This window comes from Pochonia chlamydosporia, chromosome 3 (genome assembly GCF_001653235.2).
Source record: "Pochonia chlamydosporia 170 chromosome 3, whole genome shotgun sequence".
In the NCBI taxonomy this organism is placed as follows: domain Eukaryota; kingdom Fungi; phylum Ascomycota; class Sordariomycetes; order Hypocreales; family Clavicipitaceae; genus Pochonia; species Pochonia chlamydosporia.
The window spans coordinates 1,707,373-1,730,250 of NC_035792.1; the positions used below are offsets into that span (position 1 = coordinate 1,707,373).

The following is a 22,878-nucleotide window of genomic DNA, read 5'->3' on the forward strand; positions in this document are numbered from 1 at the left end:
TGCAACTTGATGAAGCTGAATTTCCCAATCGGGCAGGTAAGCCACGAATCCTCAAGAGGAAACATAGCCGCCACCAAGTCGTCGTGCTCCGGCCGAACCAGACAACACCATGTAAAACGGAGCAGTTCGAATTGGTGAGAGTGCATGGGTGTCAGCAGCGGTGGAACTTTCGTTTCCCCAAGCCTCCAGGTCGGGATCTGCGCGAACCGCAACAGGGTCTTAGACTCTTAGTTGGGCGGAGCTGGCCGAGCATTGGCATTCCCGCGTGTGTCTTATCTCCTGGAACAATGCATGGGATGGGATAGGAGCTATACTCGGTGTGGATTTATCCGCTAGGAAACGTGGGAGGCGAGATTAGCATATAAGACAGGGACGCGGTTCCTTTGGTGTTCTCCAGATGTTGGCGTGATCCAAGAATACTTGCGATTCTCTTCCTCTGTAGTCACAGCGGAAGAAGAATTGAGCTTCTTCAACACCGCCATCATGTTGAAGTCTCTCGGACTCATTGGCAGCGTCGCTGCTCTCCTCACAGGAGCATTTGCGTGCGGCGATCATGGCTGCTACGGCCCAATTGACAAGGTCGAGCATGTTCGTCACGTCAAGCGTATGCAACCAGGTGCGCCCAATGCCACATATGGTCCAAAGGCACCTCTTGAATGGGGTCAGGTCAATTTCCTTCATACCGTGAGTGACCTTTCGCAATTGCCGGGCAGAACACCCATTGATGTGTTGTAGACCGATACTCATGGCTGGCTGGAAGGCCACTTGAAGGAGCAAAATTACGGCGCTGACTGGGGCGACTTTGTGACGTTCAGTCGTCGCATGAAGCAGACGGCTGGTAACATGGGAGTCGACCTGCTTCTTGTTGACACTGGTGATTTACACGACGGCAATGGCGTTTCAGATGCGACGAAGCAGGATGGCACCAAGTCTATGCCAATCTTTGATGAGATTGAGTACGATTTGCTGACAATTGGTGAGCACATCACTCTAACTATTGAATCATCTCTAACAATGAAAAGGAAATCATGAACTCTACGTTACCGAAGTTGCGTACCAGATGTTCAATGAGTACGCCAAGAAATGGGGAGACAGATACGTCACCTCCAATGTCAAGGTTCTCAACCAAAAGACGGGCAAGTTTGAGTACGTGGGCGCCACCCATCGCTATTTTACTACCCCCAAGGGACTCCGTGTCATGGCTTTTGGCGTCTTGTTTGACTTTACCGGTATGAAAGTGTTCCATGTCACGGTGATTCCGAGTCAACCTACTAATCAAGCAAAGGCAACTCCAATGCATCGCAAGTCATCAAAGCCAAAGACATGATCAAAGAGAGCTGGTTCAACGAAGCCCTCGCCAGCAAAGAACCCGTCGATCTCTTCATCCTGTTCGGTCACAATCCCGTCCGTCCCACCGACTCAGCCAGCACCTTCAAACTCGTCCTCGATGCCATTCGTGCTTCTCATGCCAAGACACCCATCCAAGTCCTCGGCGGACACAGCCATATTCGTGACTTTGCAGTCTACGACGACAGCGCCGTGGGTATCGAGTCTGGTCGGTACTGCGAAACCCTAGGCTGGATGTCTGTTTCTGGTTTCGACTCATCGAACAGTGGCTTCAAGGGCGTCAAGAATCCTCACGGTGTGCCTAATCCTTCGAGACCAGCCAAGGAAGGTTCCAAATCACCGTTTGTCTACTCCAGACGGTACTTGGACTGGAACCGCAAGACGTTCCTCTATCATTCTAAGCAGACTGAGAAGACGTACGACTACCACTCTGGCCTGCGTGTGACGGGGGACATTACCAAAGTTCGCGATGAGCTCAAGCTCGGCCAAGTATACGGCTGCGCTCCGCAAGATTACTGTATCGACTGTGCGCCGTTTACTGATCCGAAGAATATCTTCCCTGGTGTGATTTACCCTGCTGTTTCGGCGGTTGTTCTGAACGAGACTCGCAAGGATAAGTCTCGTATTATTCTGGGCAACACTGGTGCTATTAGATTCGATCTTCACAAAGGTCCTTTTACGTATGACGATAACTTTATTGTTGCGCCGTTTAGGGACGTGTTTCTTTACATTGCGGATGTTCCCTTTGATAAGGCGTCGGCGGTTCTTGACAAGTGAGTTTACGGCGCCATGATGGTGCATTTCCCTTTAAAAGTGCTTCGGCGGGCTGTGCTAACATATTGCAGACTCAACAAAGGCATCGTCAACAAACGATTTGTTTCTACGCGCGTCCCCAGCGATGAATGCACCAATCCAACACTCGGATACATGAGTCGTCGCGATGTGCGTGAACCTCGTGGCATTGTTCGTCGCCAGGACGGAGTCGTCCCGGGGTACACTACCAAGGATGACTGGGGAACTGATGGTCCGTTTACACACTTGCAAGTTTGAAGCAGACGCTAACAGCACGCAGGTGATGATACTGAGCACTCGGCGATTCCTAGCTATCGCATCCCTGGATACTGGGAGGCTCGCGCGTCGTTCCCCAAGGATGGCAGCAACCCTGATAAAGTCGACCTCATCTTCTTTGACTTGTATGTTCCTAGCCGTCAAATTACAAAGTGTATGGCTAACAACGATATTAGCATCCAGAGCCTCGTACTTCAGGACCTTGGAGCAGGGTATACGGCCGACATGGTACAGTGCTACATCAACTGCACTTTTACGTCGCAGGATTTCATGCTGCCGTATGCCAAGCTTGCGTGGCAGGAGAATGTGGATGACTGTCCTCTTTGAGATATGAGTGAGGAGTTGAGCGAGGAGTTGTGGTTAGCATATTGCGTGTAAAGCGAATGGAGTGATACAGCCTGTGGTAAAAAGTCTTTGCCTGTGTCCAAGCGTGCAGTGATGTATCCAAGCTTGCAGTGATATGTCCAAGTATACACTAATGTATTCAAGTATACGCTGATACGGCTTAATATATCTCAACACACAACGCGATATGTGACACCTTTTTCTTGTTGAAATACATTTAGCCTCCTTACTCTACCAGATACACAAACCGACAATTGGAAGGCACGTATATTCCCACTTGACCTAATTCAGGGCAAGAGAAAGGTGTTGCCAGCCTTCAATTAGCAGGCACTCGAGTGATTTCAATGTTGCTTCCATTTTCTTGGTCTAGTTGGAGAGACGGAAGTGAACCTAGCATTAGGAGAGGGCTGATGGTCAGTTCTACACGACTAGACGTCTGTCGACCACAAAAATAGTCACCATGGTAACTAAAAGAATTGTTCCGGCTCAGTCGCCATTCATTTCTTATGAGCGTACCTTCATCATGGTCCACGCTGTTGCGACTTACACGGTGATCCATCCGCTTGCTTGCTCCGATGGCGGCCCACATGAAGCTCCGATTTCCTCCAGTCTCAACTCAGCCGACACCGAGCCGAACCGTTGGCGAATGAATCCCAATCCTCAACCTCAACCTCAACCTCATTTTCGAATTTGACGCGACAAAATCTGTGAGGCATCACATCCACATCATGCCTCCATCAAACATGAGGGCCCTACGTATCTTCCAACGAACACGGCCATTGACAAACCCTCTACCCATTTGCAGAACCTGTCGCCAAATGGCTTCATCTGCATCCTCCCAACGGAGCTTTCCCGCGTGGTTTGTCCGCGGCGGCACATCAAACGGCCTCGTAATCCGCCGTGATGATCTCCCTCCCGAAACTCAATGGCAATCAATTCTCCCAGCGGCAATGGGGTCACCGGACCCAGACTTTGGCCGGCAGCTCAACGGCATGGGTTCTGGTTTATCGTCTACGTCCAAGATTGTCATTCTTGGCGCGCCATCGCGAGACGACGTGGATGTAGACTTTACTTTTGTGCAGGTCGGTATCCGCGATGGTGTTCTAGACATGGCTGGGAATTGTGGCAACATGTCGTCCATAGTTGGGCCTGCGGCTTGGGATCAAGGTTTCATCAATTCCGACAAAGCATCATTGGAGACGGACGGGGACGGACAACAATGGGCTACGGTCCGGATATTCAACACCAACACATCCAAGGTTATGGTTTCGCGGTTCAAAGTATCTGGTAGTCCACCCAGATACAGCCACCAGGGAGACTATGTCATGGACGGTGTACCAGGCACAAATTCCATGATCACGATGAGTTTCATGGATCCAGCGGGCGCAAAGACTGGCAAAGCGCTGCCCACTGGAAATTCTGTTGATACTCTTGACCTACCAGATGGTACGAGCATACAAGCGTCCCTTGTTGACGTTGGCAACCCCGGTGTCTTTGTATCTACTCACAGCCTTGGTCTCGACGAAGTCACTGCGTCGGCACTCACACCACCGATTGTCGAGGACAACAAGGAACTCAAAGCTCGTCTCGAACAGATCCGACGCGCTGGAACGTCGAAAATGGGATTAGACCCCAACGTGGAAAGTGTACCGAAAATTGTTCTCCTCTTCCCGGGACGCGATACCCCAGATGGCGTCGACATTCGGTGTCTCGCCATGTCCATGGGTCAGGCCCACAAAGCTGTACCGTTGACACTGGCGCTCTGCTTAGGAGCTTCAGCCCGAATCCCTGGCACGCTTGCCGCTGATTTGGTAGCTGCTAGAGCTGCTGTGAAAGAGCATGCTGTCACTATTGCGCATCCTAGTGGGAAATTGGATGTTGGTACGGAGATGAATGACGGGGAGATTTTGTCGGCAAAGTTGCTGCGCACGGCGAGGGTTATGATGAAAGGTGATGTGTACTATTAGACAAGGGTCATGCGGGCCTAAATTGTACATATATGCGTAGAGCCAAGCTTGTTAAAGTCTTTCGTGTAGAAAGATTTTAAATACTAAGGCATATTAAGCTATGTTAGTGTATACTTGCCTAGAAATAGGCAAATACTTTTTGCCACAGACGATGTGCCATGTCTATTAATACTTAACCTATCTCTATGTAAACTTTAAGTCTAAGATAGGCTGAGTCTGGCATGGCGAATTAACTAGTAAACACCTCTACTAGCTAGAGTCTAACCCGTCAGAGTAAAGATACATATGTAAGCTTAAGTTTAAGCTATAGAATGGCCAACGCAAACTTTACTGTGTGTATTCTAACCAAGATAACCAATATAAAATTGTCTCCCCTCCCACTTGCAGGCTCGACAACGCTCTCAACTCCCCTGGATAAACGCGACCCATTTCACACGGGACGGGACGGTCCGAGAGCCTTTGAGTCTTTGAGTTTCTGATATTGGTTGCACAAGATTGATACAAAGAGACTGTTACACAACACATCACGAGGTCAGAATCAGAGCCTAATGGTTGGGTATAAATAAGGATCCTCAGGAGCAGCTAGATTGAACAGAACCAAGGACCTTTGATACCAAAAGAGATTATATCTGAATCCAAAATGGTGGGGGACTTTGAGGTGGTTGCCCGCGAGATAAGCGACCTTTCTGGGTTTCGCATACATAATATGACAATTAATAATGTTATCTCAACAAAGGCCTATACTAAGGCCACAGAGCAAATTTATCATTTTGATCGTTTTTGCCCTCAGAAAAATATTAATGTCATCTACGACGACATGCCGCTGCAGGGATGGTGGCTATGGCCGAAAGCAAGCCCCGTGGAGAGATAGGACGAGGACGCACCTCCAGCAGAGTAAAAACTTTTAATAAAATCAGGCGAGACTGGTGGCACAAAAGGCGACGAAAAATGGAAGTACATGTGGAGGAGTGCTGCCAAAGCTGAGAGAAATTGGCGTAAGCAGGCTTGCTAGGTGTATCCGAATGCGCAGGTGTTGTGCCAGAACCCAACGGAGGAGAACAAACAGCTTTGTGACCAAATTCAAAGAGTACGAAGAGTTCTTTTGCCTGAGTATCCCTTCCGATGGGAATATATTGCACTTAATAGCGAATATTCGACATCCTTAGTCTGGTGGCTGTGAAGAACGCCAATGCCCTTATCAAGCACACTTCCGTTGGATCATCCAAGCACTTGAGGTCGTGGGTTCTTCTGTGCGAGTGGCTGGGAATTTAGGATAGCCCCTGCAAAGAGAATAATAGCTCGTGGTTTGTTGCTGTGGTTTAATAAATTGTTAGTGGCCCTGCATGTACCACTTCTGATACGTCTAGACGTGCGTGCGATTTGTGTGGATGGCATCTTACATGGACAACGGTCGTGATGGCCTCACTGTTCGGGTTCTCCCCAGTTACAGCTGTCTGAAGCAGAAGGCCTTGCCATTTTCTATACTCATGTGATGATATATGCCCAGGTAGAGCATATCGAAGACCTTCCAACTCAACGCATTCATTCTTGTTGCCTGTTATCTCGTGACCATGCGAAGCTCCATGCCCATTGTGACTATTTAAAGTATTACAACATACTTCAAGCCATCTTTGCTTCAAGATAGTTGTCTCCATTTTGCAAATGTCAAATGGGTGACACTCTTGGCCGACATGTTGAGTTCGTTGTGCTCACATATGGAACACAATGCAACAGAATGACCTAGAATAACTTTGTGATTTGTTCCGGGACCGAACAACCATCTTTCGGTAGTGAAATCGTCCTGCCCGGTGAAGCCGTCATATTCAGTTGAACTAGATTGTATATGCTTATAAGTAAGTTACATGTTTATTTTCAAATACAGCTACTAACCTTTTAGCGTTCCTGTGATTTCAGTCTCACCTCCCAACGATGCCATTGCATTGAATTGGGCAGGCGAGTAAGCGAAATTGCGGGAGCCGTAAAAGTGGTTCGTGAGTCCAGCTCACGACTCAACTTTACTCTAATAGTCCAAAATGCCCCCGTCAAGGCAGTTAGCTTAAGCCACCAGCCCTTCGGCTAGAGCTACGCGTTATGTTGTGCAGATGGCGTCTCGCAGCATCCAATGTTTGTTGGTCTGTGTCATGCTTTTAAATGGCACGTAATTTGCGAAGGGCACCAACCAGTAGAGGCATGGATTCGGAGCTGCTAGATGCTACGTCTCCAGCTACGTCTCCAGTCAAGCTACTGGACTTTCAAATAGACTCTTTAGGTCGCCTTTGTAGTTGAGTTGACACCCTGGGTAGAATTCCCATTTGACGTAAAATAGAGAACTCCCTAGTCACTTGGTGTAGCGCCGGCGTTTGTAATTTTGCAGACACATTACTATTGGGGAGAATATGGAAAAAGGGCCTTTTAAGCATAGTACTTAACATAATTTCAGACCAATCGCATCACATGGTCAGTTTGTTACATACGTCCAGACTTAAACAGACCACATCAAAACAGGCAGTCGTCAAGTCTAGCATTATGAAGAACTGACTAATTACTCCGGTAAGGCTGATCTTGCTGTCTTTTTCGAATACATACGACTAGCAGAAGCATTTTCTGTTGCTCAGCTCCTTCGGCATGTGTCCCTATTCGTCCCTCCTGCCACGTGCGCCAAGATAGATCAAGAAATCTTGGCCTTCGTCATTGTCATCGCCTGAACTACTACTGGAGAAGGTCAGGGAATTCGGGTAAATTTCTATCGTGCATGGAATCATGTCTCCATGTCCCACCTCAGCCCTGTTGCCGTTATGCTTAACCCCTGGAGTCAACCTTGCAGCCAACAACATCCGCCTTCTGCTACACCAGTTTTGCCCAACTATTTACGCCAGACAAAGGTCTAGATCGTTCACTCGCCACTTGCTAATTTCCACTCACTGAAAGTTGACTCGGGCGTAATCATGGCTACCGCTCCCGTTTCCATGAACTAAAGTTCAACGTATAATGAAAGAGCCAAAGGAAAAACAAAACACAAGATTTTGGTAAAATATAGGCTGAATTTTCAACGAAATTAATCTATGCAGATTAAGTCGGTAAGGGAACGGCCGGTATTCAGATAACCTCGAAGGAGAGGACCTAGTTGTGGCGAATTTGGACTGAAGTTGTTCTCAATCTCTCGCCCGAGATCAGCCTTGCCATTAGCTCCAACATCTCCATTATCTGCGGATCCGAGTGCGATATCGTGGAGATAATCCACAAATCACCGAGATTTGGTCTTGAACCGAGTGAAGGAGCCAATGAAGAGGGTGGTAATTCCTGTTTCCAGAGCTCACAAGGCTATTCCCGTCTGCTAGTTGATCCCAGATCGAGTCATTGTAGACGAGCTGCATTAATTTAGCCCAGTTTAACTTCGGAGTTAGGTCCGTACCAACGGGGATTCATGTCAACTCAATTATATTAAACGAGACTTGTGAACGCCGTGGTTCTGACAACTCAATACATCTTGACAACAGTGTACTTCTGTCTTGTTCCTTCCATTCATTCAAAGTTGTACATCACTTCCACATTCTGAGTCGGTCTCTTTGCAACAATGCTTCTGCCTTTATTTGTTCTCCCTCTTCTGGGTCTTTGCCACGCCCAGGAGCCGGAGTTACACGCCGCTAAAGTCGCTCGAGCCATCATCGCAGGACGTGACAGCAACGCATTGACCCTTCTGGAAGGAGGCTTCTCGTTCGAAGAAAGAAGCCCTCAAAACACTTGCTCTGTTGGCAAGCCATGCGGTGATGGATGCATGCCCATTGCCGCCGTATGCTGCCCAGACGGCAACTACTGTGCCCTAGGGAAGTACTGTGATGGCGGAGGTTGCTGTCCGGTTGGCAAAACATGCAAGGGCACCGCGCCTCCCCCAGACTCTGGGTGTTCGAGCGGCCAAGTAGAGTGCGGATCGAATCACTGCATGCCTAAAGGCTCAGTCTGCTGCCCCGGTGGCTCTTATTGCAGTGCCGGTGAGACCTGCGCGGCTGGCATGATGTGTAAGACAGGAAATGGGGGAAATGGAGGTTCTGGAGGCTCCGGAGGTAATGGGGATACATCGAGCGTCACCAAGGTGGCTGGTTATACTCTTACAAACACGGATCAAATCTCGTTTACGATGCCGTCTGCACCACCGAGCTTGTTCTGGACGAACCACGCTACTGGGAGTCCTACTGATAACGGCCAGTCTGCCCCTACGTCGACCGCGAGCTCTGGTAATAATAACCCTGGGAATCCTGGTGGCAAATCTGGAGCTGGGATGGTACATGCTCCCAAGCTTGCTGTTGTTTTGTTGCTTTTTGCACCATTGCTGTTTTAAGAGGGGGGATATCAGATGGTAGAGGATACGGGTTTACCACTAGAGTATTAGAAACAGGAGTTGTTATTTGCTACATAATAATTCAATCTTACTGCCTTGTTGCTTGAATGTATCCTACAATCTTTTCTGTATCTTCTTTCCACTACGTTCTGCAATAAAGAAACTAGCACGGTCAACACCAAGAGAATTTATAAACTTAACGGACTCGGTAGCTCCTAAACGTGTCGCCAAGCCTTCGCCTAGTATAAACTCTGCCAGTTTGTCCTACAAAATAATCCCCCGCGAAGGCATAGAGCCGAGCTAGCCCCAAGAACAAAACACACACTACATGTATACCAAGGACAGGTATAGACACGCTAGCAGTGATTATCCTCTGTTCTGGGTAGAGTTCGGCATTGAACAGCCATCAAAGCGGGAAGCTAGCGTACAAACCAGATATAGCAATACCCATCAGCCAGTTGACCCACGGACGATTTCGGTCCTTGAGGGAGAACTGCAGCGTTAAATTGCTTATAATGAAGAGATGGGTGGCCAAAGGTGCCGATATAGCTGCAATAAATAAGAGGAAAGCCGTGCCTCTAACGTTACAATCATAATGACGAGTCCATGAAGCAATAGAAAAAATATAGTTACTAAAAGTATCTGGTAGCTGTCAAAGAAGATTACGGGTTTCATCCAAAGGCACTCTTGAAAATTATACTAATTTCTGTGCAGCATCTCGTCAATCTCTCGGTATGCAGTGTCTGCAAAATTTGAGCTTCGTAGTTGGTTGGGCGACTGGTTCTCCCGATTCAAAGCTTGTGTGAGTGTTCTTGGTGAATCCTGGCTATTAGATGGGACAACTCCGACAGTGACTGATCGCCAGGAGCTAGTCTGCGGTATATCTGCTGAGTTGACAAGATGTGAAATAGCTGGAGATAGTTGGACACGAAAAAGAAGGATCAATTACCTGGCGTTTTGCGACACTGAATGAAGTGAGTTCGAACCGCCGCTCATATTTGGGTGTCCATGCCAGCCAAGGCATATAAACTACGGTCTTGTGAAACAAGTGTCAGCTATTGTCAGCTTCAAGAAGTGCCTGGCGAGCTGCAGGGTTGGATAAGGCATCCTTGAGCAGATTTATAAGTCCATACATGCATATGTGCCAGGCAAGCGGGATCAGCCTTTGCCCCAGAGCTCTTTCGGCAGTTTGTCAAAATACGAAAAACCTGTAATAAGAGGTACATGATCTGCATTCAGGTTGCGCTGAGAAACACAGCAGCCTTGAACGGGCAGTCTCTGGCAAGCCATCTTCAGCTGACAACCAGTTTGTTTCATCCTCGCAACTCGCAACAACAAGAGCTTAATCCTAGCAAGTCTCAGTCTATATTCCGATGTATGAAGAGATCCCTCAACTGGGGACTTGGATTGAACTAATGACCATCACTCAAATCGGTTCCTTCCTTTGATGTCCTTGATAATCTCTCTTTGCATCATGCTCAGCCGCGCCTCGGCCAAGCCTTCTAAGTAAACGATGACACCAAAAGACCGAATTCGAACGCCCGGTAGTCTTCGATACGACACGAGTTGCACGCCCGCAGATTTGGGAGGTCAATGGTAGGACTGGGTGGCAAAATGCTCCGCAGCGTGCAGGCACACAACGACATCTGGTTAGGGCTGTGCAACTCGAGTCTTGCTTTGTCGGTCAGTCCAATCAACGGCCGCAATGCCAATATCTTTGATGATCATGCAAGCAACGCTGTAGGACTCCCAAAGTGAGGCAAACAGTAGACGAAGGGTCAAGAACCCCCATTCTGGAGGCCGTCCGGAGACATTAAGAGTTTCCCTTTGTCATGGGTTGCTTCCATCTATCGGAATAACTAATCTGTCAAGTTTGATGAAAGCATTCAACCGCCCAGTGTCGGTGGGCAATTGAAAGGAGATCTGTTTGTCTGGGCAATGTGTACCGTGGCCCAACCTTTCCGTTGACCCAACCATCTTCAACAATATGTACTGGTGATTCTGGAACATATTAGAAGAGCACCCACGCCAGTAAAATCCAGACAACAAGAGGAAGAGATAGCCTAGTTCAACTAGTAAGCCGGGGTGTCGAGATGCCAGTGGCTGATCAACAATCTGTGCCAAGACTCGCAATTGGACTGAAAGGCAGATATGAGCATCGTCCTGCCGGATGCCGAGTTCGATATACCAAAAATAGCAGCAAGATTGCCGGCAGACACGGCACTTACTGCACATCTACGCAGGGGTTTGCTTTTCTTGCAGCCACCTCTATGCAATTACGAATTGGGGCCCCAAAGTGCCAAGCCAGGTAATCTCCGAGATCTGGAATGACGACTATCTGCCAAGCCGATGTCGATTTTGTCAGAGTTTCGGACATTTAATCCCGGAAAGTGGCTCCAGATGTGAGTTCTCACTTCTTGTGCCTGACTAGTCTAATCTCGTCGCTGCGCCACAAAATCGCCAACAACGTTGGAGCTTCGAATGGTGTTTTGGGCAAGCATCAGTCACAGAGTAGTTAGCTAGAGACTAATCAACAGTAAACGTGGCTCTGGGTGAGCTGTCGAGAGGAGGATCAGCCGCTACACATCGTGGAGCCGTATGGCCGTTGCTTTTGTTGCTAATTGCTTTTGATGATTGCTTGTTATGCAACATGTCCCCAGTTCTCACCGCCGGATCTTACACGGTCAATCACGTCGCGTTAAGAATCAGCCCAGGCTAGAACATACGAGCGAGTTGGGATGTTCGCAAGAAAGTCATGGGTTCATCGCGAACAAACCCAGACCGGGATCTTAGCCGCAACGGCGTGGAAGTACACAGAAGCTGAGAATATGGCGCGGTGGCGTGTGGCGATCCGACTCAGGTCTTTCTCAACCAACAACATGATGTCTGTGGAAGAAATTCTGGAGGTAATTCCAGGAAGACCATGGTTGGGGTCAACAAGAGGCTGACCATCTAGCAGCATAGCCCTGTTTCCGAGCCGGTTTAATTCATGCTCTTCCGTCTTAGCCTCGTAACTGTGGTTGTTGTGACGATTCCATCTGTTACACTGAGTGCCGCACTGAACATGGAATTAATTACATTACTCAACAATGATGTCCCTTTTTAGTGAACATGTAAGAGCTTGGACTTACCTGAATCATGTCGGCTTCTATTCTCGCCTCTTGTAAGACATACAAATGGAACCTCAACCAGAAAGATTGAGGTTATGTGGCCTGTCCTTCGGCCATTTTCCACGTCGACGCCATTCTCCTGGCGTCTCTCGTTTATACATGGAAACGGTATAGATCTGCCTGTCCTGCATGTCTGGCTGGGAAGGGCTGAGAGTAGTCAGGGGCAATTTCTTTTTTTAGTTGACGAAATTGTTGAAGCGCATTGGGAAAACTCGGCGTCGAGGTACTCAAGTATTAAAAGGCGAACGTTTTCTAGATGCGATGCTTGCTCGTCTCCTGAGCAACACGTCTTTTAAGCTGAAGGTATTGTTTGCAGTTAGTCACACTTGCTATGGCCCGGGCATTATTATTCTTTGCCGCCTTGGCATTGACATTTCGGCAATGTGTTTCCAGCCCATTCCCCATTGAACTGGACTTGCGAAGCGAGCCTTCCTCACGGTTATCCAACATTCATGTCTCTTACGCGAGGCATATTTCCGGGCAAGTCACTTTCACGTATGGGCCATGCCATACAATATCATGGGACGATGGACACACAGTGCTTGCAAGGTCGGATTCTGCGACTCTCGACTCAAGGCTGGTGTGGCATATTCCAGAAGATGCGCCTGGCCTTGTGTGTATCTCGGCATGGGACGAGACCAGGACTCTTGTTGGCCGCAGTGAGCCTCGAGACGTCCAATTCGCAAAGAGAAAAGTCAATAGGAAAAGATCTCTGGGTAAGTATACACGGACACGCACCGCTCAGGGAGATATCCTTATGCCTGGTTAATACTAACTCTTCTTCTTGCAGATCCTATCCACCTAACGGACGAAGATGGATTTGACACGCTCGGCGCATGGTTCGATGGCATTGAGGCTCTACTACAAAGCGAGGCCAGCCTTATCGATGTGACGGCAGCGAAACAGAAGGAAATTGCCATTGTTGGCGCCGGCATGTCCGGCTTAATGACATACTTGGTTCTCCACCAGGCAGGCTTCACCAATCTTACTCTTCTTGAAGCTAATAATCGCGTTGGCGGTCGAGTATACACAGCGTATCTATCAGGCGGGCCTTTTGACTATTCTTACCAGGAGATGGGACCAATGCGATTTCCAGTTGGATACACAGACCCAGATAGCGGCGAGAAATACAACATCTCTGACACGGAGCTAGTATTCTCCTTGATAGAAGAGATCAACGAGATGAACAAGAACAAGCCAGATTTAAAGGTCGATCTGATACGGTGGTACGATGAAAGCCAAAACGGGCTACAATACTTCAACGAGTTTCGCATGAAAACCGGCTTGCCACCAACTTTGGGACAAATCCGCAATGATTCATCACTCGATCAATCCCGCCCGATGGATAGCACGACCAAGAGTTTAGACGACGTTCTGTTAAACGACTTACCTGGAGATGGGTTCATGGTCGAAATGGCCACGAACATGTACAAGGCGCATAAGAAATGGACATCCGAAGGCCTCGGCGGCAAGCTTCAAGGAGATCGCTGGTCCGAATTCGCCTACATATCGCAATACCTTAAAGGGAGTCTCAATAGTACCGACGTCATTGTTGGGCCAGAAAACGCCGATGGCAGCTTTTGGCTCTGGGAGTACGATACTCTTTACGAGAGCGCTGACTCTTGGAGAACTATTGATGGCGGCATGAGCCGACTGCCAGAGGCTTTCCTGCCTTTAGTCAAGGACAATTTACGCCTCAACACCAAGATTGAACGTGTCAGGCACGCGAATGACAAAGTGACACTGCAATGGAGGCATGATTACAAAGACTCCTTGCACTCGTCAACATATGACTATGCTATAGTCGCTGTGCCCTTTACTGTTGTTCGCCAGTGGCGCATGCCGAATATGAACATGATCATATCGAACGCGATTAATAACCTAGTCTACGATACATGCTGCAAGGTTGCTCTGGAATACTCAGAGCGGTTTTGGGAAAAGTACGACAACCCAATCTACGGAGGTTGTAGCACTTCAACAGATATACCTGGCATAAACATCGTTTGCTACCCGTCGTATAACATCAACGGAACGGGTCCTTCGGCTATTATTGGGGAGTACGTAGAAGGGGCGGCCAACCATGAATCAGCAAGGATGATAACCATGTCCGAAGAAGAGCATGTACAGTATGTGCTGGACGCAATGACTGAGATACACGGTGAAGAAACCCGGAAACTGTATACTGGAAAGTTTGCCAGGACTTGCTGGGCACTGGATCCCTTTACGGCAGGGTCATGGGCGAGCCCCTCGGTTGGACAGCACGAGCTGTACATTCCCGAGTACTTCAAAGTACATAAAAATGTGAGTAACTCGTATCCAGAGGCTGAAGCGTCAATTGTGTGGGATAAGTGGAAGACTAATACGTGACTAGATGATTTTCGTCGGCGAACACACATCTTATACACACGGTTGGATATCATCCGCCTTGGATTCTGGAGTTAGAGGCGCAGTCCAAATGCTGCTGGGTATGTTATGAATACAAGTAAAAACGTTTACAGTCGTGTTGCTAACGCAGATGTAGAACTTGGCCTGGTCGATGAGGCAAAGGATGCAGTGAAGAAATGGATATTAGACAGGGTTTCATAAGTCGCTGTTCGCACGGCTACAAGGCGGCCGCTGTCTGCGAGGCCCTTCCTCCTGTGACGAACCAAGGGCAAGTTCCTGAAGAATACCGGCCGGAATACTTCTCAAAAGCATTGTTCCTGAAACGTCCATTTGGAGTAAGATAGACGGGAGGCTCTCTCGGAGGTTTATTTTGTCTGTAGTAGGAACTTCGAGTTGGACAAATTATGCATAGAAGCCTAACTATCTCCTCTAAATATTGTATAATTATCATGTAATAAAACATTATACAAGACATTTCTTGTGTATTTGCTGGGGACGTTGATGAGGCATCAACCGCAGAGGGTTTCTCTACAAATCACCCGCTTGGAGTCCTTCAGCGTAAATGTACGCATCATTGCACACCCATCTCCTCCACGGTTCCTGCCAAACCCATCTTACAATCTCCCACAGTTTTGAGAAGAAGTTTCAGCCGTCCACCAACAGACAGTACAGCCACATGACAAACCCTATGGTTCTCACAAATAAACACCTCCGAGACACATGCGCACTCATAATGCCCAACCCAGGATTCGCCATGTAGTGCAAACTCCCCAGGCCGCTCTTCTTTTAACATGGTAGTTTCGCAAATACTCGCTATGATCTTGTTATTCCATAGTCCCTCATTCCGAGGCCACTGTCTAAAAAGTTCAATGAGTCTATGGCGTGTTACACCATCGCGGCATTTCATCGCTGCAAAGTAAAACATTCCGCCAACTGACAGGGAATAGGAAAAACAGGGCTCAGTATTCTCTCGGACGTCTTTTGCAAGTTCATGGTACAAAGTTTCTGCTTGATCAGCAATCTTTCGGAATAGGTGGTTGCAGCTGTCAAATTCGAGCTGCGATCCTGAGGGGTGCGTCTGCTTGCAGATTTCGACAGCCATGTACATTAAATTTAGCACGGATATAGACTCCGAATTGGCAAGTCTTTGGTCCGCTGTTAGACTGTTAACCAGTCGGTCAAACTTGGATCTCCAGAGGCCAAGCTCAGAAATGTAGGCTGGATATCTGCATGATTCCCCGCGCGTCGTGATATTTGGTGGCGTCCAAGTATGCTCGCTTGCATCCAACAGTCCCATTAGAAGCGGTTGAAACTCAAAATAGGCCTCCGTAACTGTTTGAAATGGTCTCGAAGTGCATCGGATCATGCTTCGTTGCGTGATCCAAGTCGGTCTCTTCTTGCATTGGAGTCTATTCGCGAGTTGATACTCGAAAAATGTAATTACCGCATTCAGAGAGTCATGGTTCAGCATGAAGCCTGTGCTTGGAGAGCAGGTCGAAGTCTCCTCCGCATGCTCCCAGAACTTCCAGAGATTAAAAAGCTTTGCATTGTGATGTGCGTGAGTTGCTGCTTGATCAATATCGCCTTGAATGCAGCATAGCCCAATAAAAAGGATATTCGCGAGGAGTAGCGTCTCTTGATCGTTGTAAGTTAGCCCAGAGGTTGATCCCCGGTGCGTGATCTTCATGAGATGTTGGATAGATTTGTTGTAATGACTCAACGCGAACAGGTAATGGGCTTGAGCCTGGTCAAGCTGGTCGGACGTCTTCTTCTCTGTATTCGAAGACAATATTCGCATCCTGGCATAGGTAGCTGCGAGGGCTAAACTTGCGTGCCATATAGCTGGACATGACTGAGTAGCTCGTAGGACGTCGATTTTCCAGAACGTCTCATCAAAACTGCCTCCAACCTGGTTGACTGTGACTTTGCAGAGAAATTCAAAAGTCTGAAGTTCCTTTTGACTGTATTCTGTTCCGAAGAGTGTTAATGCGGTTGATTGGTGAGGTGATGCTGAAGAGCGGTCATCATATGTGTAGCCGCTACATGTTCTCCCTGCTGCTGAACATCTGCCGCAACATGGCTTTAATTCATCGCATTTTACACGCCGTGCGCTAGTCAGGAAGTTTCATGGAGTTTCAGTATGGGCTATATCTTCCGAGATAGAAACATGATGTAGGTGGGAGAACGAACCGACAAGTGATGCAACCAGTTTTAACCTTGGCAGACCATCTTCTCATTCTCGGCCGCTTTGGCGAATGGACTTGAACGTAAATGCCATTTTCAGTACTAGTTGTTTCCGATTCACCCCCAGGCAGAATCTTGCGCAATGGATGAAGCTTGGTCATGTTGGGACTCTGCGGGAGGCTTAGGCCCAGCTTGCGCTCAAATGCAGCCAAGCTTAGTTCAAGAACGCCCGGCAATCAACTTGGTCCCTCCGGGTCGTTCCACCCAGTTTCAAATTGTCTTTTGACTTGATGAATCAGATCCTTGTTGCAGACAAACTCCGCAGCCATCATGAGGGGTCAATGAAAGGAAATTGATGCGGTCATCCAAGGAATGGAAAATTCTCCAACCAACAACTCTGAGTCAGCAAAACGCAGCTTGGCATTGCATTTGACGTGGTCTTCAATTATCCCTGTCTTTAAAATACATCTGACGGTAATAAATGGTCGTGAATGCCACAGCATATCCAAGCTTCAACCAATTTGTCCTGTGCAAACGCCAATTCAACATAACGAGCCCCGGGCAAGTCGGCAGAGGCGGAATGTGGTTTCAAATATGAGCCTTGATTCGAAGTTGCGGCCAGGCATGTTGGTATTGTACTATATCCTAACACATGGGGAATTCTTTTGGGAAACATCGAAATACTCTCTCTGACTTTCATTGTTGAAACTCGGCCGAAGGTGGGCTCGATACTTCACATGCCCATAACGGTGAAGTAACTGGCTGCATTCAAATGCTCAAAAGACGCGGAAAGCTTCCCGGGCTGCCAGAGTTCCCAGCTTCAAAGCCGCCTTTTCCAAGGGCTTCACGAAGTTGGTAAGCTCAATACCAATATGAACGCCGACGGGAAGAGCCATTGCGTAGATGGCATACGCGCTGTATGTCGAAGTAAGTTTGTTGTAATACTAGCAAAAGAGGTCAGGAATCAGGATATCGTGCAGGAAGTCGTCTTGAAGGTCGGGGAAAGTGAGGCTGACAAAAGAAAGCCATACTGTCACTGCCGCGCATACGCCTCATAATTGGGAAGCGGCAGTCAAAATCTTGTCATCTTGATAGATTTGGAATAGAAGCCTAGAAGACGAGATAGCGATTAGTTCCAACGAGTCTCAGGATGGCAGGCAACACACTTTCAGCTGGGTGTGCAAATCGCAGAATCAGTTGTCATGAGGAAATAAAAATCCATCTTACTACATAACACAAAGCATAACATTCCATCACGAAATGTGAGCCGCATCACTCAACAATCACATCACGTACCCCCCGCCCCCTCAGCTCCAAAAAGTGATCAACAAGAGAAACAACCTGCTCCTCAAAACTCTTAAACTCAATACCAAACGTTTTCCTTGCCTTGGCATTATCAACTTTTGCAAGCACCGTAACAGGCGGAGTAATCGAATCGAACTTGAACACGCCCGCCGCATATTCCTTTGGATAGTGCCTCCTCACAATGTCAAACGAGTCAGCCCATACAACAGCGCTGTAATTCGGACCAGCCGCCAAGAAAGCCTGATTTCCCTCAATTTTCGGATCCAAAGATAAAACATGCAGCTTTGCGACGTCATCAACATGCACGGTGATTCCATTCATGGGGTTGTCGCGTGGCTGTCCGAGAATAGGGCCAATGACAAACCCATTAGTCCCTTTGCCAATGTTGCTGACATCTGTGACAGTGTTGTCCCGTCCAATAACAAAGGTCGGTAGAATGGAAATAACGTCAAAGGAGGGTTTTTTTTCCTTTACAAAGTCCTTGGTGGCTTGGAATGATAGGCCCTTTGAGGCAGAATAGGCAGCGAATTCGTTGGTGAATGGTCCCTTGGTCTGAACGTCGTGGGTTTGTTCTACAGTTTGGTTATAAGAAAGATTCCTAGCTTACGAGAGAAAACTGCAGCCAGTGAACTTACCATCGACGATTTTCCCCGTGCTGAGTCGTGCAGTGGAAGCGAGCGACGCAACAGATGCAGTAATCACAATCCTCTCAATGCCCACGGTCTTGTTTGCAGACTCCAATATGCCCACTGTGCCTTGGATAGCAGGCTGGATGATTGCAGCTTCATAGTCATTTCCCTGGCTTTTCCCCGCCAAGGGTGAGGCGACGTGGACGATGTACTTGACTCCTTTGACGGCTTCGTCATAAGCACCTGGAATAGTGATATCAGGAACTACGACGCTGCTAAGCTGCTGCTTGTAGTTGGCGGTGGGCTTTAAGGCGGAAATCTTGTCAAAACCAGCTTGGTTGCGGACGGCAGCGCGAACGGAGTAGCCTGCTTCGAGGAGCTTGATCAAGGTCTTGAATCCGATCATGCCGGTTCCGCCGGTTAACTAATGCTTGTTAGGATGATTTGATCTATGCGCAGGACAAGGGTGTTATTAACCAGGACGAGATCTCCAGCCATTTCGTTATATATGTCCAGTTCGTGTAGGTAGTTGAGTCGTGGGAGAGGTATTAGTTACAGATAAAGGCTATTTGAATGCTGATCAGTACATATAAATATTAAATACAAGAATATCAGCTGCTACATGCACACTTGACTGTATTGGTGGAAGCCTGCGTCAGCCATATGGATGGGCTGAAGTCGTGGCGGAAGTGCGATGCCACACGGTGTTCGATCCGGTGGTGTCATTTTCACTGCAACTATTGATTGCTATTCCGTAATTTGATCGAAATGTTGCGATATTCAAGCAAAGTCAATTTCTTGACAATCGGGAAGATGATGCAGCACATGCGCCCGCATGGCAGCCACATGTTTGGCGGCATCCTTACTTACAAACGCAGGGTCCGAAAAGTGGAATTCGTAAAGAATTGGGTATATTTCAAGTTGATTATACAGTACTTACTATAAAGGAATAATAACAGCCCGAAGGTTTGAGGACGTGGGACAGACTTCTCAGGCTATACAAGCAGAGCAGAGCTTTGTGTACGCCGCGGGAAAGAAGTGACTCGAGTGTTCGGATCGCAATACTCAAAGACAATTCATGAAAGACTTGCAGTGATACACGTACAAGTCAAGACAAAATCCATAAGCAAGAGCCAGCTATCAACAGCCTAACACCACAAATACCAGGTCAGCCAATACAACTTCACAAAAGCTTAGAGTTTACGCAAAATAACCGCGACATCCGGGTGTCTTCATCTGTTTTATCTCCGCGAATGCTGGCCTGGCAGCCGAACTTTCAACTAGCAGCGCCACGCGGCGCCTTAAACACGAGCGTGCTCTGCTTCATCGGCAGTAGACACGGTCTGTGGTAACAAGTATTTGCCCATATCCAAGTGTACACTAACACCAGTTGACGTCTTAATGTGCCTCAGGATATAACGCAATATGTTGCATAGAGCTTTGCGTCCATGTTCAGCAAGCAGCCAGAGCTCTTGGACTCTGCACTAGAACTCAATGGTCTGCATCCGCTGTGGATGCTCTCAAAACAATACAGATGACTGCATGTGTGCAGTTACAAAAAAAACATATAAGAATGAAACAAACCAGGCTCTTCAATAAACACCATCAGCCTGATTCCCGATGAAACAACCGCAAGTTGTGCGCACTGCAAGTAAGACGCTACAACTAACACCCAATCCCCAGGTCGCACACACAACCTCACCTCAAACGCAGACACCAACTCATGTGCACTCACTCACTCACTCACTCACTCCTGCATCAGGCATTCTCAACTCACAAATCGCACCAGACCAGACATGTCACCAACCACCCGCTCGTGCAACCAGACCAAACCATCAAATGCATCTCAAATCTGACCATCACTGCCGCTCCCGTCAGACACCACCAACATCCCTTACCTCACCCAGCCCTGCCAGCCAGTCAATCTCCCGCGACCCCATCACGTCCCTGTTTCATCGTCTGCCCATGTCTCGCCGCCCCCAGCACCAATTGGCCCACACGTTCCATTGAACAAAAAACCTGCATCACGACTCGATGCCTTGTTCACGACTCAACGCCGATGGAACTACCACTTGCTTTGCCCTCTTTCCAAAGGGCACGCTACATCCGTTGATTGCACAAATACCCCCATACAACCTCTCCTTTGCTCAACCCGTTCCAGTTCATAAAGCAGCATCACCACGTCTTTGTTTCTTCACACATTGTCTTGTCCCATCCAAGTCAAACATATAAACCAACCTCCTACCACACTCACAAAGCACCCCAAAATTTCCCATTTTCCCCTTCATCAACCCAAATACCAATACCAAAAAACCAAACCACCAAAATGCGTCTCTCCATCCTCCTTCCCCTCGCCCTCATATCCACCACCACAACCGCCCAACTCGACGCCATCAAAATCGTCCAGCAAATCGCCCCCAACGCAACAAAATGCCCCGAAACAAAGGAATGCCGCACCGCCGAACAAGCAGCCCCCTACATCGCCCAGTCCCTCACCCATTTCGACGTCTACAGCCCCAAGGAAATGGCCGCCATCATCTCCCTCATGGCCTTTGAGTCCGTCGACTTCAAGTACAAGCACAACGTGTTCCCCGGCCGGCCCGGCCAGGGCACCGCCAACATGCAAATGGCCAACTACAACCTCATGTACGCCAAGGCCCTTCCCAAAGTGAAACACAAGGTCGCCAAGTTTCCGTCGGTCGAGGGCCAGACCAACGAGACGCTCAACTACATCCTGTCGCTGGTGCAGCCGGACGAGTACAACTTTGGCAGCGGGCCTTGGTTCTTCACTACGCAGTGTAAGCAGGATGTGAGGGATGCGCTGGACAAGGATCTGGATAAGGGGTTTGCGGCGTACATGGCTTGTGTGGGGGTTAGTGTGACGGATGAGAGGAAGGCTTATTTCGAGAGGGCGAAGAAGGCGTTTCAACTGTCTTGAGCTGGTTCGGCAGTTGTGAATGTCTGGTCGTGTTATGACGGAGGATGTTTTGTTTGTTGACGGCCAATGAAGGTTGGTGGGTGTGTTAGATTCTTGGTTAGATTTGCATTTATCTTGGTAGAATATGCACCATGAGCGAATGGCGTTGAGGGGTGGCAATTGAACTTTCCGAATTTGTAAACTGCTTTCTTTAAACGTATGTATATTCGAATGAGTAGTGTAGTGTATCTCGTAAATGGGGGTCACGGTCCTATGTGATGCCCGATGAAACCCCAAAGCTCTCAGTACAACGTTGTACAGAAACCTACCAAGCTTCACTTACCGCTTCAAACACCCCCAAAACTCCTCTGTACTCCCAAGTAATAGAATAGCAAACTCCAAAATCACACTTCAAAGCCTGCTCAACTTTGCCCACCGTCATTTCCAAAACCTCCTCATCACCTTCGTCGCATACTCCCTGTCTAATCCCCAATTATCAACCGCATCCTCGATGCCTCTCTCCATCCTCTCCACATACTCCTCCTTGGGCACACTCTCACCTACCCTCTTCGTATCAACATACACCAACGTCTTCACCGGCTCATCCAACACCTTCCCCTGGCCATCCCTCACCCATCGCGCATCACAAGTCATCTTCTCATATGCCCACGGCACACCCTCGTACGTGTCAAGCTTCGCCTCGTCATCCGGTGGAAGAAGATAGAGGAGTCCGTAAACACCCCATTCCTTCCCCTTACCCTTATCCCCCAACGAGCCCTCGGACGATTTTGCCTCGGATCCAGAAACCTTGACAACATTCGCGTACCCTCTCTCATTGATCAGCCACTTCCATCCGTCGAGATGTCCGATTCCAATGGGCGTCGAGTAGGGACACCGCTGCCTCATCTGCACTGTGGATAAATTGCTTCCATACGCAAAGTACAGAATCTCGTGTCGGTCCTCCTGCGTCACTGTCATTACACTGTCCTGCGACAGCTGACTATCTTCCCGTTTGGGCGGCATTGCTGTGTCGCTCGAGGTAAATGCCTGAGATGTTATGCAGGGATCTCCCCAGTAATGCGGCTGGCTAGGTCAGGGTCCACGGTTCGAATTTCGATTGTCGTGATGACAATGCGGTTTCAGAGAATGATGAAAAGGGAAATTTGCCTGGGATCCTTGGTGTTCAGGGAACAAACTATTGACAAGATTTAGTCTGACTTGGGTG

General features: G+C 48.3%; 7 protein-coding genes across 7 annotated transcripts; 5 read left to right on the plus strand and 2 right to left on the minus strand.

Annotated features, from left to right (window-relative positions):
• Positions 1-483: 483 nt before the first annotated feature.
• On the plus strand, positions 484-2,742 carry VFPPC_04408 (Ser/Thr protein phosphatase family; the record flags this gene model as incomplete). Its single annotated transcript, XM_018283765.1, has 7 exons — positions 484-684; positions 736-976; positions 1,023-1,229; positions 1,286-2,120; positions 2,193-2,371; positions 2,420-2,540; positions 2,592-2,742. The coding sequence occupies 7 exons, from the start codon at positions 484-486 to the stop codon at positions 2,740-2,742; spliced, it is 1,935 nt and encodes a 644-aa protein (XP_018144972.1).
• Positions 2,743-3,488: 746 nt separating this feature from the next.
• VFPPC_04409 (hypothetical protein) lies at positions 3,489-4,727 on the plus strand (the record flags this gene model as incomplete). Its single annotated transcript, XM_018283766.1, has 1 exon — positions 3,489-4,727. One exon carries the CDS (start codon positions 3,489-3,491, stop codon positions 4,725-4,727), a length of 1,239 nt encoding a protein of 412 aa, XP_018144973.1.
• Positions 4,728-8,301: 3,574 nt separating this feature from the next.
• Positions 8,302-9,063, plus strand: VFPPC_04410 (hypothetical protein; the record flags this gene model as incomplete). The annotated part of the gene is made up of 1 exon (XM_018283767.1): positions 8,302-9,063. The coding sequence occupies one exon, from the start codon at positions 8,302-8,304 to the stop codon at positions 9,061-9,063; it is 762 nt and encodes a 253-aa protein (XP_018144974.1).
• A 3,501-nt stretch (positions 9,064-12,564) lies between these two features.
• Positions 12,565-14,819, plus strand: VFPPC_04412 (L-amino-acid oxidase; the record flags this gene model as incomplete). Its single annotated transcript, XM_018283769.1, has 4 exons — positions 12,565-12,949; positions 13,024-14,534; positions 14,605-14,698; positions 14,755-14,819. 4 exons carry the CDS (start codon positions 12,565-12,567, stop codon positions 14,817-14,819), a joined length of 2,055 nt encoding a protein of 684 aa, XP_018144976.1.
• A 2,759-nt stretch (positions 14,820-17,578) lies between these two features.
• On the minus strand, positions 17,579-19,234 carry VFPPC_04414 (NAD(P)-binding domain-containing protein; the record flags this gene model as incomplete). The annotated part of the gene is made up of 4 exons (XM_018283771.1): positions 17,579-17,746; positions 18,099-18,679; positions 18,743-19,160; positions 19,214-19,234. 4 exons carry the CDS (start codon positions 19,232-19,234, stop codon positions 17,579-17,581), a joined length of 1,188 nt encoding a protein of 395 aa, XP_018144978.1.
• Positions 19,235-21,062: 1,828 nt separating this feature from the next.
• On the plus strand, positions 21,063-21,674 carry VFPPC_17733 (hypothetical protein; the record flags this gene model as incomplete). Its single annotated transcript, XM_022429422.1, has 1 exon — positions 21,063-21,674. One exon carries the CDS (start codon positions 21,063-21,065, stop codon positions 21,672-21,674), a length of 612 nt encoding a protein of 203 aa, XP_022285540.1.
• Positions 21,675-22,091: 417 nt separating this feature from the next.
• On the minus strand, positions 22,092-22,676 carry VFPPC_13627 (AIG2 family protein; the record flags this gene model as incomplete). Its single annotated transcript, XM_018291401.1, has 1 exon — positions 22,092-22,676. The coding sequence occupies one exon, from the start codon at positions 22,674-22,676 to the stop codon at positions 22,092-22,094; it is 585 nt and encodes a 194-aa protein (XP_018144979.1).
• Positions 22,677-22,878: the final 202 nt, after the last annotated feature.